Here is a 13,391-nt window from a genome sequence, read left to right as displayed (position 1 = left end):
TTATTACCAACGCATTAGACATATACCCTTCTAGTTTTTTTGGAAAGTTAAGTAATAACGTTATATTTTCTCTTATAAAAAAATTGTTTAGATTGCCAAAAGCACAAACCTAACATAACTCCCACAAAACCCCTATCTTGATTTTTATCCATCCCTTGACCCATATCACCTCACAATCTTCCCTTCCACCTTAAAAATACAACAAAATCCACTCACACAAACATACCACACTTTGAACAAAAAAGCAGAAGATGGCATTGGCTACTTCTTCATCATCATCTGCTTCACTATCTCTAATTAGTATTTCTTCCCCAAACCCTAAATCTTTCATTTCCCCCAAATCCCAATCTTTAAGTTTCTCAACTTCATCTTCTTTCAATTTCAATTTCAACTCCAAATCCCTCCTCCGCCCTTCCTCCGCCCGCCGCAATGCTTTCGTCGTCAAAGCTGTATGTATTTCCCATTCTCTACATTTCATATATACTTTTTTCAGAAAGTTGTTGTAATTCTGTAATTATTATCAATGTAGCATTTACTTGTTAATTGTCAGTAATATTTATTACTCCACTTATTATCTCAAGAAATTATAGTGGAATTATATACTCTTTTTCTAAGTTGCTTAATCTATGAATGTTCGTATGGGTGTATGTGAGAGTGTCAGATGGCAAATTTCCGTGAAAGGGTTCGATTTTTGTCAATGTGGGTATGCAATTTCATTTTGCAGATTTAGGAGGAAAATGGAAAATGATCAAGAAGTTTAACGTAATAAACGAACTTTTGACATTAGCATTTACCATTTGCATTGGACTATGTTATCTAATTGTGAGAAGTTAGAATTCGTAATCATTTTATGTTATATAATCCACATTGACAAAAAAAAAATCTGACTTTTATATCACTTGTGGCAATATTTTCCACATTTATGTAGTACATGACATTTTTATGCATAATGCAATGGTCAAACGAAAACGAGAAAAAATGCTGAGGATTATAAGAACCATAATATTACATATTAATTCACATTTTAAAAATTTGTAATCTTTTTGTGGTTTTCAGCTTCTTTTTTATTTGCTGTAATATGAATGGAATTGATCCATGCCAACTAACATGTAATTTTGTGGTTTTCACGCTTCTCAACCTTTTATAGTTCTTATCTAAATGTTCCATCTTCATGTATGTAGATTAGAAACCGTGCAATGTACTGCAATTCTGCAAAAGCACTACTTATTTATTAATCCATTACGGCTAATTTTCAGGATAAAACCAATATAGCTGAAATATTTGAATTGGGTAAAATCTTGACTCCAAAGGGAACTGTAATTTGATTTTGAGCCATTGGATTGAGAATACTGATTACTTAGTATCAAATACAAATGATTGGTTAGTTTTTTTTTTTTTCTTTTTTCTCTACTTCTCATATTGACATGTTTTGCTTTTGTAGGGACTGCCACTAGTGGGAAATGTTGCACCAGACTTCGAAGCTGAGGCTGTTTTTGATCAAGAGTTCATTAACGTAACTTACTAATATAGATTGTGTCAGGAGTATATGCAACTTTTACATGTCCTTATCTGTAAACAAAGAACCTTGAAAACATTTTAACTCTGTTAGAAATTTGACATTGCAGGTTAAGCTATCTGATTACATTGGGAAGAAATATGTCATTCTATTTTTCTACCCATTGGACTTCACCTTTGTTTGTCCTACCGGTGAGTAGCACATCGTTTGTTGAACATGAAGGTCTTTTATTTTCTTTAACATTATCTGCTCTAAACTTTGCTCATTTTGTTTTTGTGTTTATTTAATGTAGAAATCACCGCATTCAGTGACCGATATGCAGAGTTTGAGAGTATAAACACTGAAGTATTGGGTGTTTCTGTGGACAGTGTGGTAACTATTCCCGACACTCTTCTACAAGCCATCAGTAGTGTGTTATTTCCTTTCTTACAACCTTAGTTTACTTTGTTTACATAATGTGTATGATTTTCCTTTGGTGCTCTTTTGCAGTTCTCCCATCTTGCATGGGTTCAAACAGATAGAAAGTCTGGGGGTCTTGGTGATCTTAACTATCCACTTGTTTCTGATGTGACAAAATCAATTTCAAAAGCTTTTAATGTGTTGATAGAAGACCAGGTGCGAGTTTGCATATAATCTTTAGCTTTAGTTTTGTGTTTGGACCATTCATGTATTATCTATTTTACTTGGTTATGTTACATCATCTAAAATTGTTACTGCTATACCATGTCAAATCCGCAGTTTACAAATTTTATGTAGAAAATGAGTATCAATTATTTAGTGTTTTGGCTGTGGGCGTTTCAGGGAATAGCATTGAGAGGACTTTTCATAATCGACAAGGAAGGGGTTATCCAACACTCCACAATCAACAATCTTGCAATTGGTCGAAGTGTTGATGAAACATTGAGAACACTCCAGGTAAATACGCATCAGTGGACTAGATGTGGCAAGATGGGTGGGGTGGGTAATATGGCTTGGATTGAAACAAAGCTAGTTCAGTTGTACGGGCTAAAAGGGCCGGTTTTGATTTGGTTGATCCCCGCAAGTACTTTTGGTTTTAAAGATAATCGATGTTTTTTTTTTTTTTTTTTATATTTATGATTATAGATACAATTTCTAACGATATAAAACTCTGATTAAAACGATTTAGGTAAACATAGTTTTTTGTCAATTTTCAACCGGACAGGTTTGACTCGTGACCATTTTAGCTGCTTATTTTTTTTAATTGACTTGTTTGAAGTAAACTTGCATCTGCACATTCTTATGTTAATGAGTCGGAATCGCCAGATCTGTCATGGACCATGAAGTGGTAACCTTAATATGCTGATGCCCTCTCGTATGTATTGGTTAATTTTATTTCTTTGTTTGTACTGCAGGCATTGCAATTTGTGCAAGATAACCCAGATGAGGTATGCCCAGCTGGATGGAAGCCAGGGGAGAAGTCAATGAAGCCCGACCCTAAGTTGAGCAAGGAATACTTTTCTGCCGTATAATCAGTAACTATCTTCCTGGAAACAAAACTGGTGTATCTCCATTGTTGGTTAAAAAAGATTGGCAGATAGCGGTTTTTGTTTCTCACAATGTGCTATTTTTATCGAATTGAATTTTGGGAGTATTTTTTGTTGTCCGGGTTATAAACTTGTCAGAACAAGATAATGTTACATGTGTCTTATTACATAACATCAAGCACGAGCCAAAAACATATGTACTGTGAGCCCATTTTTTGTAGCATTGGTTGTAAGCTTAATACTGGTAATCCGAAGACTTGGTCTAGAGTTGCCAAGTGACCCATTTTCTGGTAATTATTTGGTTTGGGATATATGATTTAGCTATAATTGGTCAAGTCAAATGGATCCATAGAATTAAATTTATCGATAGTGAATTCAAATGTATTTCTTTTAGAAAGACAAATAATAAATTCACGCATCCTTTCAAAAAATATAAATAAATTCACGCATATTTACAAAAGGTGTTCATCATGGGACTAAATCCACAACCTTATTATTTGCTGTATTGCAAGTTAGTTTATATATCGTGATCAGTCCAAATTAAAACCCACAACATTCATTATCTGAAAGACTGAAACTCTGGAAAACTTCCAGTGAATTAGTATTTGTGGGTCAATGAGACCCGACCAGTTTGACCTGCATTTAAGTAGTATCCATTTTGACCCGTTACTTGATTCGTTCAACCTGTCCATTTTGTGACCTCTAACGTGGGCTTTTCATAATGGTAGCCCCCTTCTTCATTGATACTCCAACCACCAGCCGTGGGACGGGCGCCTCTAAATTTCCATATTAGAGTGCTGCGACAGGACGATAAAATTAACTGACTTTGAATAGCCTATAAAAGAATACTATGAGAAGTAAGCTGCAGGATTGTAAATAATAATAATATTTATAATAATAAGAGGAAGGATTCCACTGTTACTTGGCAATCTTGATGGTGGGTGGCCAACAGAAGCACAATTCATGAGGTTGAAAGTTTCAAACTAAGTTGTCTGTTGGTGGTTGCTATTAAAAGATATTATTCATATTGTAAGATTGTGTCCTGTAGTTTATACTATTTATCTTAGAAAAACTATTATAACTTTCATTGTAAAAAAGGTATAATATTATTGATCAAAGAAATGAAGTATGCTGGTATTATGTATATTTACTAGACTCCGGGTAGACAGCGGTTAAAGAAAGGATGGAGACTCCCTAAAATTATACAGTAAATAACTTTAGGAGTAAAAGTTGAAAGGATCTTAACCTTTGGATTGGATTGAAATCAAAGGTCAAGATTTGACTCCGGGTAGACAGTGGTTAAAGAAAGGATGGACATTCCTTAAAGTTATAGTTATAAATAACTTTAGGGGTAAAAGTTGAAAGAATCTTGAACTTTGGATTGAAATCAAAGTCAAGATTCAAAGATGTTCATCTTTGAATCTTGACCTTTAATTTTAGAGTAATGATGCTAGTACCACTATATTTTATTCATTTACCACAATATACCGTTTTTAATGTATGTACAATATAACAATGCATGATTGTGGTATATTAATCAAATGTTGTGGTACTAATATCATTTTTCTTAATTTTAATTTAAATGTTGAGATTAACAATTTTACCCATAAAGTTATAAGTTTAGGGAATCCCTGTCAATAGGTGTAGCAGCACCAATGCCCTCCCCTTTAATAAATTGTCACTTATAAGTTATAATCTATCTTTCAGCTCGTTATGATAAACTGTTCAATTGTACGTACAAAGTCATAATCTAAAATCACGTACAGGCTCTTATTTAAGTGGGAGACCGGCTTCACAACTACAGTAATTCGTTCCCCCACCCTTTGCTCGTCAGTCCACCAATATATATAAAAACTATATATCTATCAAAGGGTCTTTTTCGTATCTGCAGCTGCTTGGTGCCTATATATAAATCAATAAATGCATTATGCTGCTACATCTATTGTAACCTGCCACAACCACATGCTAACTAACTATAATTATCACTAGTAATGACTAATGAATCACCAGCTATATGTTCCTATTCCCAATCAGCCCAATGATAGGCCGGGCCGGGATGCATCCATCATTTGCATTACATTACAAGTTCACAACAATTAACAAAAGCTAAATAGCTATAAATATATACTTTTAATTAACCAAATTGTAAAGATATCGATCATGCTTTATAATGCCGGCCTATCGTAGGTCTGCAAGTTGACGACGGCTGACTGCATATCCATCACGCCTACATACTATCACCCACTAACGAGTATAATCTTGAATCCGCATAGACACTCACGGGTGATATATACGTTTGCACACTCGCATTGCGGATCAGGTCACGGATTTTGCCCTTAATTAAACGATGCTATCTAGCTAGCTAGATCTCTTATATAGATAAAATAATTAAGTGTCTTGTGATCCCATTTCTTTGGGATATAATGGAATAGATAAATACTTAGATTCCATATAGCAAAGACTAATTAATATAACCAATTAACCAAGAAACCTGTCGATCTATTCAATATCTGATTAGTATATTATAATAGATAAAATGCCTACTTAAAATTAGTTACAACGATATCAATCATATACTTGCATTCTGTTCCAACTACCAATGATAACTAGTAACATATAAGTATATATTTAGTATCTAATACGCATAAATACATCTATTAATTATTCGTAAAACATAACAAATACGTATGTCCATATTAAAGTATCAAACTAAAACAGGATGGATTTGATCCTTTGACTTTTAATATATATATATATATATATAGCTCGAACTTTTATCTAATAAAAAGTTGATGTACACACGTTATATAATAATTTATGATTTATGACTGATCATGATTTATAGGTTCTTTTGCATTTTAAATCTTGATTGAAAACCGCAATAAAAAAGTTGGATTAGATACACCTTTTTAAAACATGACTTGAAATTTGTACCTATTATTTATAATAGAACGGTACCCGCGGCGTTGATGGTGTTGATGTAATGGCGGCGGCGAAGATTGGCGGCGGTGGTAGTGGCGGCGATGGCGAATAGTGTAGGTATTGATATAATTTGGTTTCAATTAAATGTTGAAACTTAAAATGTTAAACAATGACTATATATGGTGTATAGATAATTTTAGTGGTATACATTGACTTTCATCAAATGTTAATATTAATTTTTTACATATAAAAATAAGTGAGTCCTTGCATGCTAATCCAATATCTGCATATCATGTTCTTGGAGAGATTGAATATCGTTAGTTGTTATTTTAAGTTTTTAACTGTAACTTAGCATAAACCTTCACAAAGCTGATATTAATTCTAAAGAGATTCAAAACATTGTAATTCTAAAGAAAAAAAAAAGACAGGAAACAAAAGCAAAATATAAATAGCCATTAAACTTGCAAAATATAGATAGCCATAACTTGCAAAACCAAGAGTATCATCTCCATATCATGTACATGAAACTTTTTAAGAGTAATGTGAAGGACATTAATCCCCCAAAATACCAAAACAGGCCCTTCCCATGGAGATGTACCAGTTCAAAAGTCTGTATATATATCATTCATATATACCCCCAAAGTATATATAATCCGACTACTAATCCCACCAAAAAAAAGGTTACTACGCATCGATCACACTTCTACGTTGGAACTCCTGCCTCCGGTACATAACTTAGTCTATCCACCTCGTCCCACGTCAACTTTGATGCAATTTCATCATACTCAGGAACAAATTCCTGAAATTTACGTACAGATTTTTCTTTTTGTTAGACTTAAATATATATAATCTTCAAAAAGTTATCTATTTATTTCCTGATGTAAGTGTAAATAATATCCATGATGCATGTAAAGGTTATCTTTATCTTTTCTTGATTACAATATGCATGGGAATAATCAATCTTTTTGGTCCAAAATATATTATAGTTGTAGTAGTTATCAGTTAAAAAGTCTTGATCAAAAGGGACTTTCTCCCAAAAGGCCAAAAAGGGTCCTTATGTTTGTCACATTCTCTTTAAACTTCTTGGAAACATCCTTTCAATTATTTATTCAGACTAATTACTTTTGACATCTTATTTCACGACAAACTTCTATTTATAGATTAAGATCCTTACGATTTAAACATTTTAAAGTTGTCTCAAGTTTTTAAGTTGTGAGAACGAAAACCGTCTACCAAATGGCCGACATTTTATCATGTTTATATATCTCTACACAAGAAAACCGACTTGAGAAGATCTTTATCTGTTAAACTACATGTCTAGTCAAGCATTGCATCTCTCGTATGGATACCAATGAAACTAACCTCGAGTTGTCTCACCAACTCTTTGGCTTTCGGAGCAGAGAGAATAATCCGTCGAGCAATTGGTGAGATAAAGCCTTCATCAACGGCTTTATCAATGAAAGACAGCAATGAGTTATAGTAACCATCCACATTCAGCAGACCAACCTGAACATGATCCACAATATAAGATACCGTTATTAAATGAGGGCCACAAATACAAAATACACTTAGGCCCACAATATAAAACTAATTAATCAAGAATCTGGTATGATAATGCAACAAATCTTCTAAACCATCTACTCACATGCCATATAATTCTTCTATATTACCCAACGTTTGACTAAAAAGATGCCCTTTCTAATTCTCTTGATGTTGATTAACAACTAATTAACATTATCAACGTATACGATGTTCAAGTTCTTACGGGTTTATGGTGGATTTTGAGTTGAGCCCATGTGATGACTTCAAGCAGTTCTTCTAGAGTTCCATAGCCACCTGAGAAATTCAAGAACCAAATATGACTTTAATTTTCAAAGATTTCGAATCTTTAAGCAAACTGATAATAAAATACAACTTATTTTCAAAATTTGTATACCCGGGAGAGCAATAAAGGCGTCAGCTAAACGAGCCATCTCAGCTTTCCTTTCATGCATATCAGCCACTGCTTTAACTTCACCAACCGGCTCACCAGTTATCTGCTAACCACAATTTTTATTATATGATCATATGAATACAATAACACTTTTATTTTGATGGGCTCTCTTTTATTCACTAACCAATTTTTATTATATTTAAGCAAAAAAAATATATTGATGGGCTCTCTTTTATTCACTAACCAATTTTATCTTGTATCACCCATATTTTTCTTTGTTAATGTAGAGAAAATATGACCGACAAAATAAATAAATAAATAACCTGAAAAATATGATCGAAAAAGACTACACATATTAACAGTTTGATGTCTATTTCAAGTTTTCAACTAGAGTGGACCAATTCAGTTAGAGTGTAACTAGCAACTAAAATATATATATGTAACCAGTTGATTTATTGCTATTTGTGGTTCAATATGCAAGAAAGACAAAATTGGAGAAATTTGATTTGAAGGCAAAGAGGAAGTTAGAGTAAAAGCAGTTTATATCAAGACATGTCCAATCACTATAAATAATAAAGAACCCAATACTAACTTTTATTAATTGTCACACTTTACTAGAGCTAAAATTTCCCAAAATCAAACCAGTGTACAACTATCAAAGAGCAATGTACAAGTCAATGTAGCTTTATATTTTTGAAACTTGAAATTTTTTAACTTCATTTTTTTGAGTTTTGATAAACAATCAAAAGAAGAAATATTTGATTTGAAGGTTCCTGAATATACCTCTCTGGGCATTAGGGTCCTTGGTATAACCCTGCAAGAAACAAAAAAGATTTCCCATTACAACAATGGTTGTACAGTACAAGTCACTTTTGCATAGTAAAATGAAATAATGGAAAATGGAAAGACATGCAGTTGGGACTTTTTCTTGTGATGCATTACCTAAATTGCCCTTTTGTAGTGACTTGTGGTAATATAAATAAAACAATATCCAATAGGGTTGGCAGCAGATTTGAAAAGATGAGATGTAAACAATCCTATTTTTATACAAGGATAGAGAGTAAGCTTCAATGTTGTAGTAATGTATAGAATGGTAAACATGTCTTTTTGAATTTTAACTAGTGTCCTTTTTTGAATTAAATAATCTTGAGAGAGACATACTTGAGTAACATCTAAAAGGTTATATACTTTTTAAAACAAGAAAAACTTTTTTACATGATTTGTTTAACCTTTTTATGTACAAACTACAAAGTCATAGTGTGGACTGACAGACCAATATGGGATGTTTTTATCTTTGATGTAATAATCTATATCTACATTTAAATACGAGTATGTGTAATCAAATAAACTCCTTTTTTTTTATGCAAAACACCATGCTTTTTTAGTGTTGGGACTATGTTTTCAATCTTTCACAAAATTAAAGTTGTCAACTTTTTTCAAGAAACTTGATGTTTATGTGCAGTTTTCAACAGGAAAAAGGAGAAAAAACAAGATGACACATAGCTTGATTAGTACACATATCAGAGTTTTTAAGCATTTGATCCCATGATGTCTGGCTTGAGCTCTGCCAAAACTCAATTTGCATAGAATACCGTGAAACATGCATAAATACCTTTGAGTAATTCTTGACATTAAAGGTCAAAATTTTATGTGTAAAGTTTGCAATTAGTATACATTCTTTTCATCTTCCAAAACAATATTTATCTTTGTCATATTTTCAAAATTTAAAAGACGAAATATGACCATGAAAATCAAGAAAAGGTAAGAGCTTAAAAGATATGTAAAAAACAACCCCATGTCACAAAAAGAGGCAAGAAAACAAAGAATTATGAAGTGAAAATGATGCATGTCTGTATTGGAAACTTACTATCCTTTTCCTACCATTTTAACCAAATACATCTATACCTATATCAATCATCAAGCTTTACTTTCTTTTTCATCCAAACAGAATAATGTATAGTGTATACCATAAAACCAGATGTGCTTGTTAATTTTTGATTTCTTTTCCTGAACTTTTGTATATTGTAAGAAAGTTATCAATAAAATTTTGATATGGTAAAACATATATTTATAGAGCACACATCAAACATTTGATTTAGGAATAAAAAAAGGTGGAATTTACACAAAATATTTGATAAATACACATACAATGCATTCATCATAGTTGTATTTTATGTGTATGAATTCGCTTTACTCGTCCCAAAATCAAGAAAAAATGACACTTTTACAATTTTACATAAATAAAACTTATTATTTTTTGGTGCAGCTTTTCTATAACATCATTCCCATTGGAGTTCAAAAACTTTTTTATCCCATGGCATAGTAATTTCTAAGTCATGGTTATAAACAAGGATAACGATAAATATGTCTAAAAGTATGTCTAATGCATTCAAGTTTTGACACATGGATTCCACATCTTCTCTTTCATAATCTTTACAATTGAATTTGTCATGTATCAATATCTCCTTATTAGGCATACTTTCAGGTTTATATTTTAGACACATTAATCATTTTCCTATAAACAAGCATCCTTTTTCCTCTTTATTTTAATGTATTTAAATACTTAAAACTTAACCCCATCATTGTCACACTTATAATTTGTAAACATATCTTTTCCCCCAAAACTAATATATGAGTATATATAACTAAATTTTTTGTTGGAAACATATCCTTTCCCAAGAATATATTCTCATGTTTTGATATTATACATGATTTTTAACATTAATCAATAATCTTCAATAAAATAGAAAAACATAGATAATAACAATCAAGGCATATAGATATAGATGCATAGACATATTGAATGGCTAGCCAGAGACAGAGAGCATACCCTAGAACATGGCGCCCACCATCATGAACTGCCTGAGAAACAAGACCCATCAGACCCACGCTGCCACCTCCATACACTAGATCAATCCTTCTTTCCACCTTCCCATTCAACACAACCCAATTAACACGTGTCACACACCCACTAAGCTAAACCATTCTTCACACAATCAAAGCTTAACCCCATCATTGTCACACTTGTAAACAAGAATACCCTTTTTTCAAGATTCTATTTTTTATACTAAGTTATATACATGTTTGGAAAAAAGAAATTCATATTTTTTTTATAAACCCCATGAGCAAAACAAAAACTGATGATGGGAGGGACTTTGTTTATTGGGAAAACATGCTTAAGAAAAATTGCCATTATACTAAAATGGCACGTTTGGTTCCCCATTCATAGGCACACACATACAGACACATACCATTCTGTTTGTTTTTTTATGTGTATGTATATAAATATATAATTTTTTTTTTGTTTGTTTGTATTCTTACAACCTCTCTTCCATAAACTTTGATCATGCAAAAAAGCTGCTCAACTGACAGCAGATTACAGCTATCATTTTCTCTCTCTAAAAACTTATCTCTCTCTCATGCCAAACACAGACTCTAACTCCCATTCTTTTACTAATTTTTCATCAAAAAATAATCAAATAACAATATAATCTTAAACAAGATAGAAAAGAAATACATATACTTTCGACCCATCTAAAATAAGTTGACAAAAAAGTAAACATTCCCCAAAATATACATTTATAAAGATTGGATTTTTATAGTACTAAATCAACAAACTAGCAAAAACTATTTGTGGGTATTGCTTATCAATGGTAATACAATATTGGGTATTTAAGCTCTTAAAAAAAAGACAAAAAATAATAGTATGAGCTACATTATAATGTTATACATGCAAAAAAAAAAAAAAAAAAAAAAAAAAACAACTTGAAAGTAAATGTAGATTATATATTTATATATAAAGCATAAAGATGATAAAAGTATATATGTATATAGGTACCAGTTCTTTGCCAAGGTCAATAGCAGCTTCTTGGTAGCTAGGTTTCTTTCCTGGGCTACTTCCACAAAAAACACATATTCTCTTAAATCTTGATTTTGTTGTTTCACCTTCCATATCTTATTACCTTCTGTTTTTATTATGTCGGAAATATATTGGTAAAAGATGATGATGGTGGGTTTGGTTCCTGGAACAAGGGAGAAAGAAGAGGGGGGTTTTGAGAATAATAAGAAAGAATGAAACAAAAGTGTGTTGAATGTTGTTACTATATAATATTTCTAAAAAGTGAAACAAAAATGAAAAATAAGAGAGACCCACAATATAAACACAACACCAACAAATGCTACCCCACCTCTCTCACGTTCTCTTAGCCCGTGGCCAAAGTGAGATTTTTACACATTGTTTTATATTTTCTCTTTGTTCACTTTCTTATTTTAATAAGATGGTTACGGGTTATAGTTTGGAAGTTAATAACACAAATCATCACATTTGTGTGACTTATCTTTTTGGATTATTTATAGTGAATTTCGTCTTCCATTTTTATCTTTTTAGTGGAATATATCCTTTTGAAAGATGTATGGTGTTAAAAAAAATTACATAGTTTTTTGTGTTTTTTATTCCGCGAAAAGATGTAAGATATTAAAAAAATAAAAATAAAGAACGAAATCCATTGAAAATCTTCACCACTTACTTCCACATTTTTAGCATATTTCACTCATTCGATTATAACAACATACTTACGGTAAATTTGGATACTTTTTCCCTTGAACCATGATTACTTGATGTCAATTGTATCTATCTTGATGCGCGGATATCATGTTATTCTACCCATAAATAATTACGATTAACACATTTTTAGGTCAAATTTGTCTTAGTTAATTTACTAGGTGAAAGTTTTATACCATTGGGTAATAGTCTAGTGGCCACCAGCCGCTACTTTCCAGAAGATCCTGAGTTCGAGTCTTGTCAAAGACAAACTTTAGATAATCAGGGGATCATTAAGTGGTTGAGATTCACATGGACACAAGTTTGGCTGGGAATTAGTGGGTACCAAATGATACATGGAATCAATGGGGGTTACTAACTAATTACATTTTTTCTAGGTAAAAGTTTTATTTATTGAGCATATTTTATCTTGTGTTATTTTTTTTTTGTGGACGATTATTGCGAGATACTGGAGATAGGATAATAGATTACAATAAAGAAGAGAAACTCGAAAGAGGGAGGGGGAATCAATAACAAAAATAGTAAAATTAAGTAATCATTAGCTCAATGGTTGAAATACCATCCCCTTATACATGAGGTCTTGAGTTCAAGCCTTGGGGAGGACATAAGGAAGTCCCTTTATGAGGGCTTGCCTTGGGTATACCCATGTTCAAGTCTGAGGGGGCAGGGTTTACCCATATTGATCGTTGTGCCTTCGGGAGGATTAGTAGGGGGTTTTCCCCCCATCGGGTATTTGAAATAGGCATTTCTACTTCGAGGGAGCTCTCTAGCGCGGACCCAGTTAAGACAACGTATGCTAGACCTTCCGCTGTCGAATCGCGACACGAAGTTTCCAGCGAAATTCACCTTTCAAAAAAAAAAAAATCAGATTTCAATGTTTGTTAATGATCGATGGTGGCACACCGGTTATTAATAGAAATTATTTCTGACACAAACCTTGTTTACATGTTAACT

The 13,391-nt window shown here is 32.3% G+C and overlaps 2 protein-coding genes across 2 annotated transcripts; one reads left to right on the top strand and one right to left on the bottom strand.

The window, feature by feature from the left end:
• Positions 1-191: 191 nt before the first annotated feature.
• LOC122605433 (2-Cys peroxiredoxin BAS1, chloroplastic-like) lies at positions 192-3,195 on the top strand. Its single transcript, XM_043778389.1, has 7 exons — positions 192-449; positions 1,442-1,513; positions 1,626-1,707; positions 1,809-1,888; positions 2,006-2,131; positions 2,318-2,431; positions 2,890-3,195. Exons 1-7 carry the CDS (start codon positions 252-254, stop codon positions 3,004-3,006), a joined length of 789 nt encoding a protein of 262 aa, XP_043634324.1. The 5' UTR covers positions 192-251; the 3' UTR covers positions 3,007-3,195.
• A 3,179-nt stretch (positions 3,196-6,374) lies between these two features.
• LOC122585374 (cytokinin riboside 5'-monophosphate phosphoribohydrolase LOG7) lies at positions 6,375-11,943 on the bottom strand. The gene is made up of 7 exons (XM_043757506.1): positions 11,715-11,943; positions 10,707-10,804; positions 8,660-8,690; positions 7,880-7,979; positions 7,709-7,779; positions 7,306-7,449; positions 6,375-6,742 (listed from the first exon to the last, which is right to left on the bottom strand). The coding sequence occupies exons 1-7, from the start codon at positions 11,826-11,828 to the stop codon at positions 6,647-6,649; spliced, it is 654 nt and encodes a 217-aa protein (XP_043613441.1). The 5' UTR covers positions 11,829-11,943; the 3' UTR covers positions 6,375-6,646.
• Between the last annotated feature and the right edge of the window lie 1,448 nt (positions 11,944-13,391).

This window comes from Erigeron canadensis, chromosome 1 (assembly GCF_010389155.1).
Source record: "Erigeron canadensis isolate Cc75 chromosome 1, C_canadensis_v1, whole genome shotgun sequence".
In the NCBI taxonomy this organism is placed as follows: domain Eukaryota; kingdom Viridiplantae; phylum Streptophyta; class Magnoliopsida; order Asterales; family Asteraceae; genus Erigeron; species Erigeron canadensis.
Note: the sequence above shows the minus strand (reverse complement) of the source record. Positions and strands in the feature narration are given on the sequence as shown.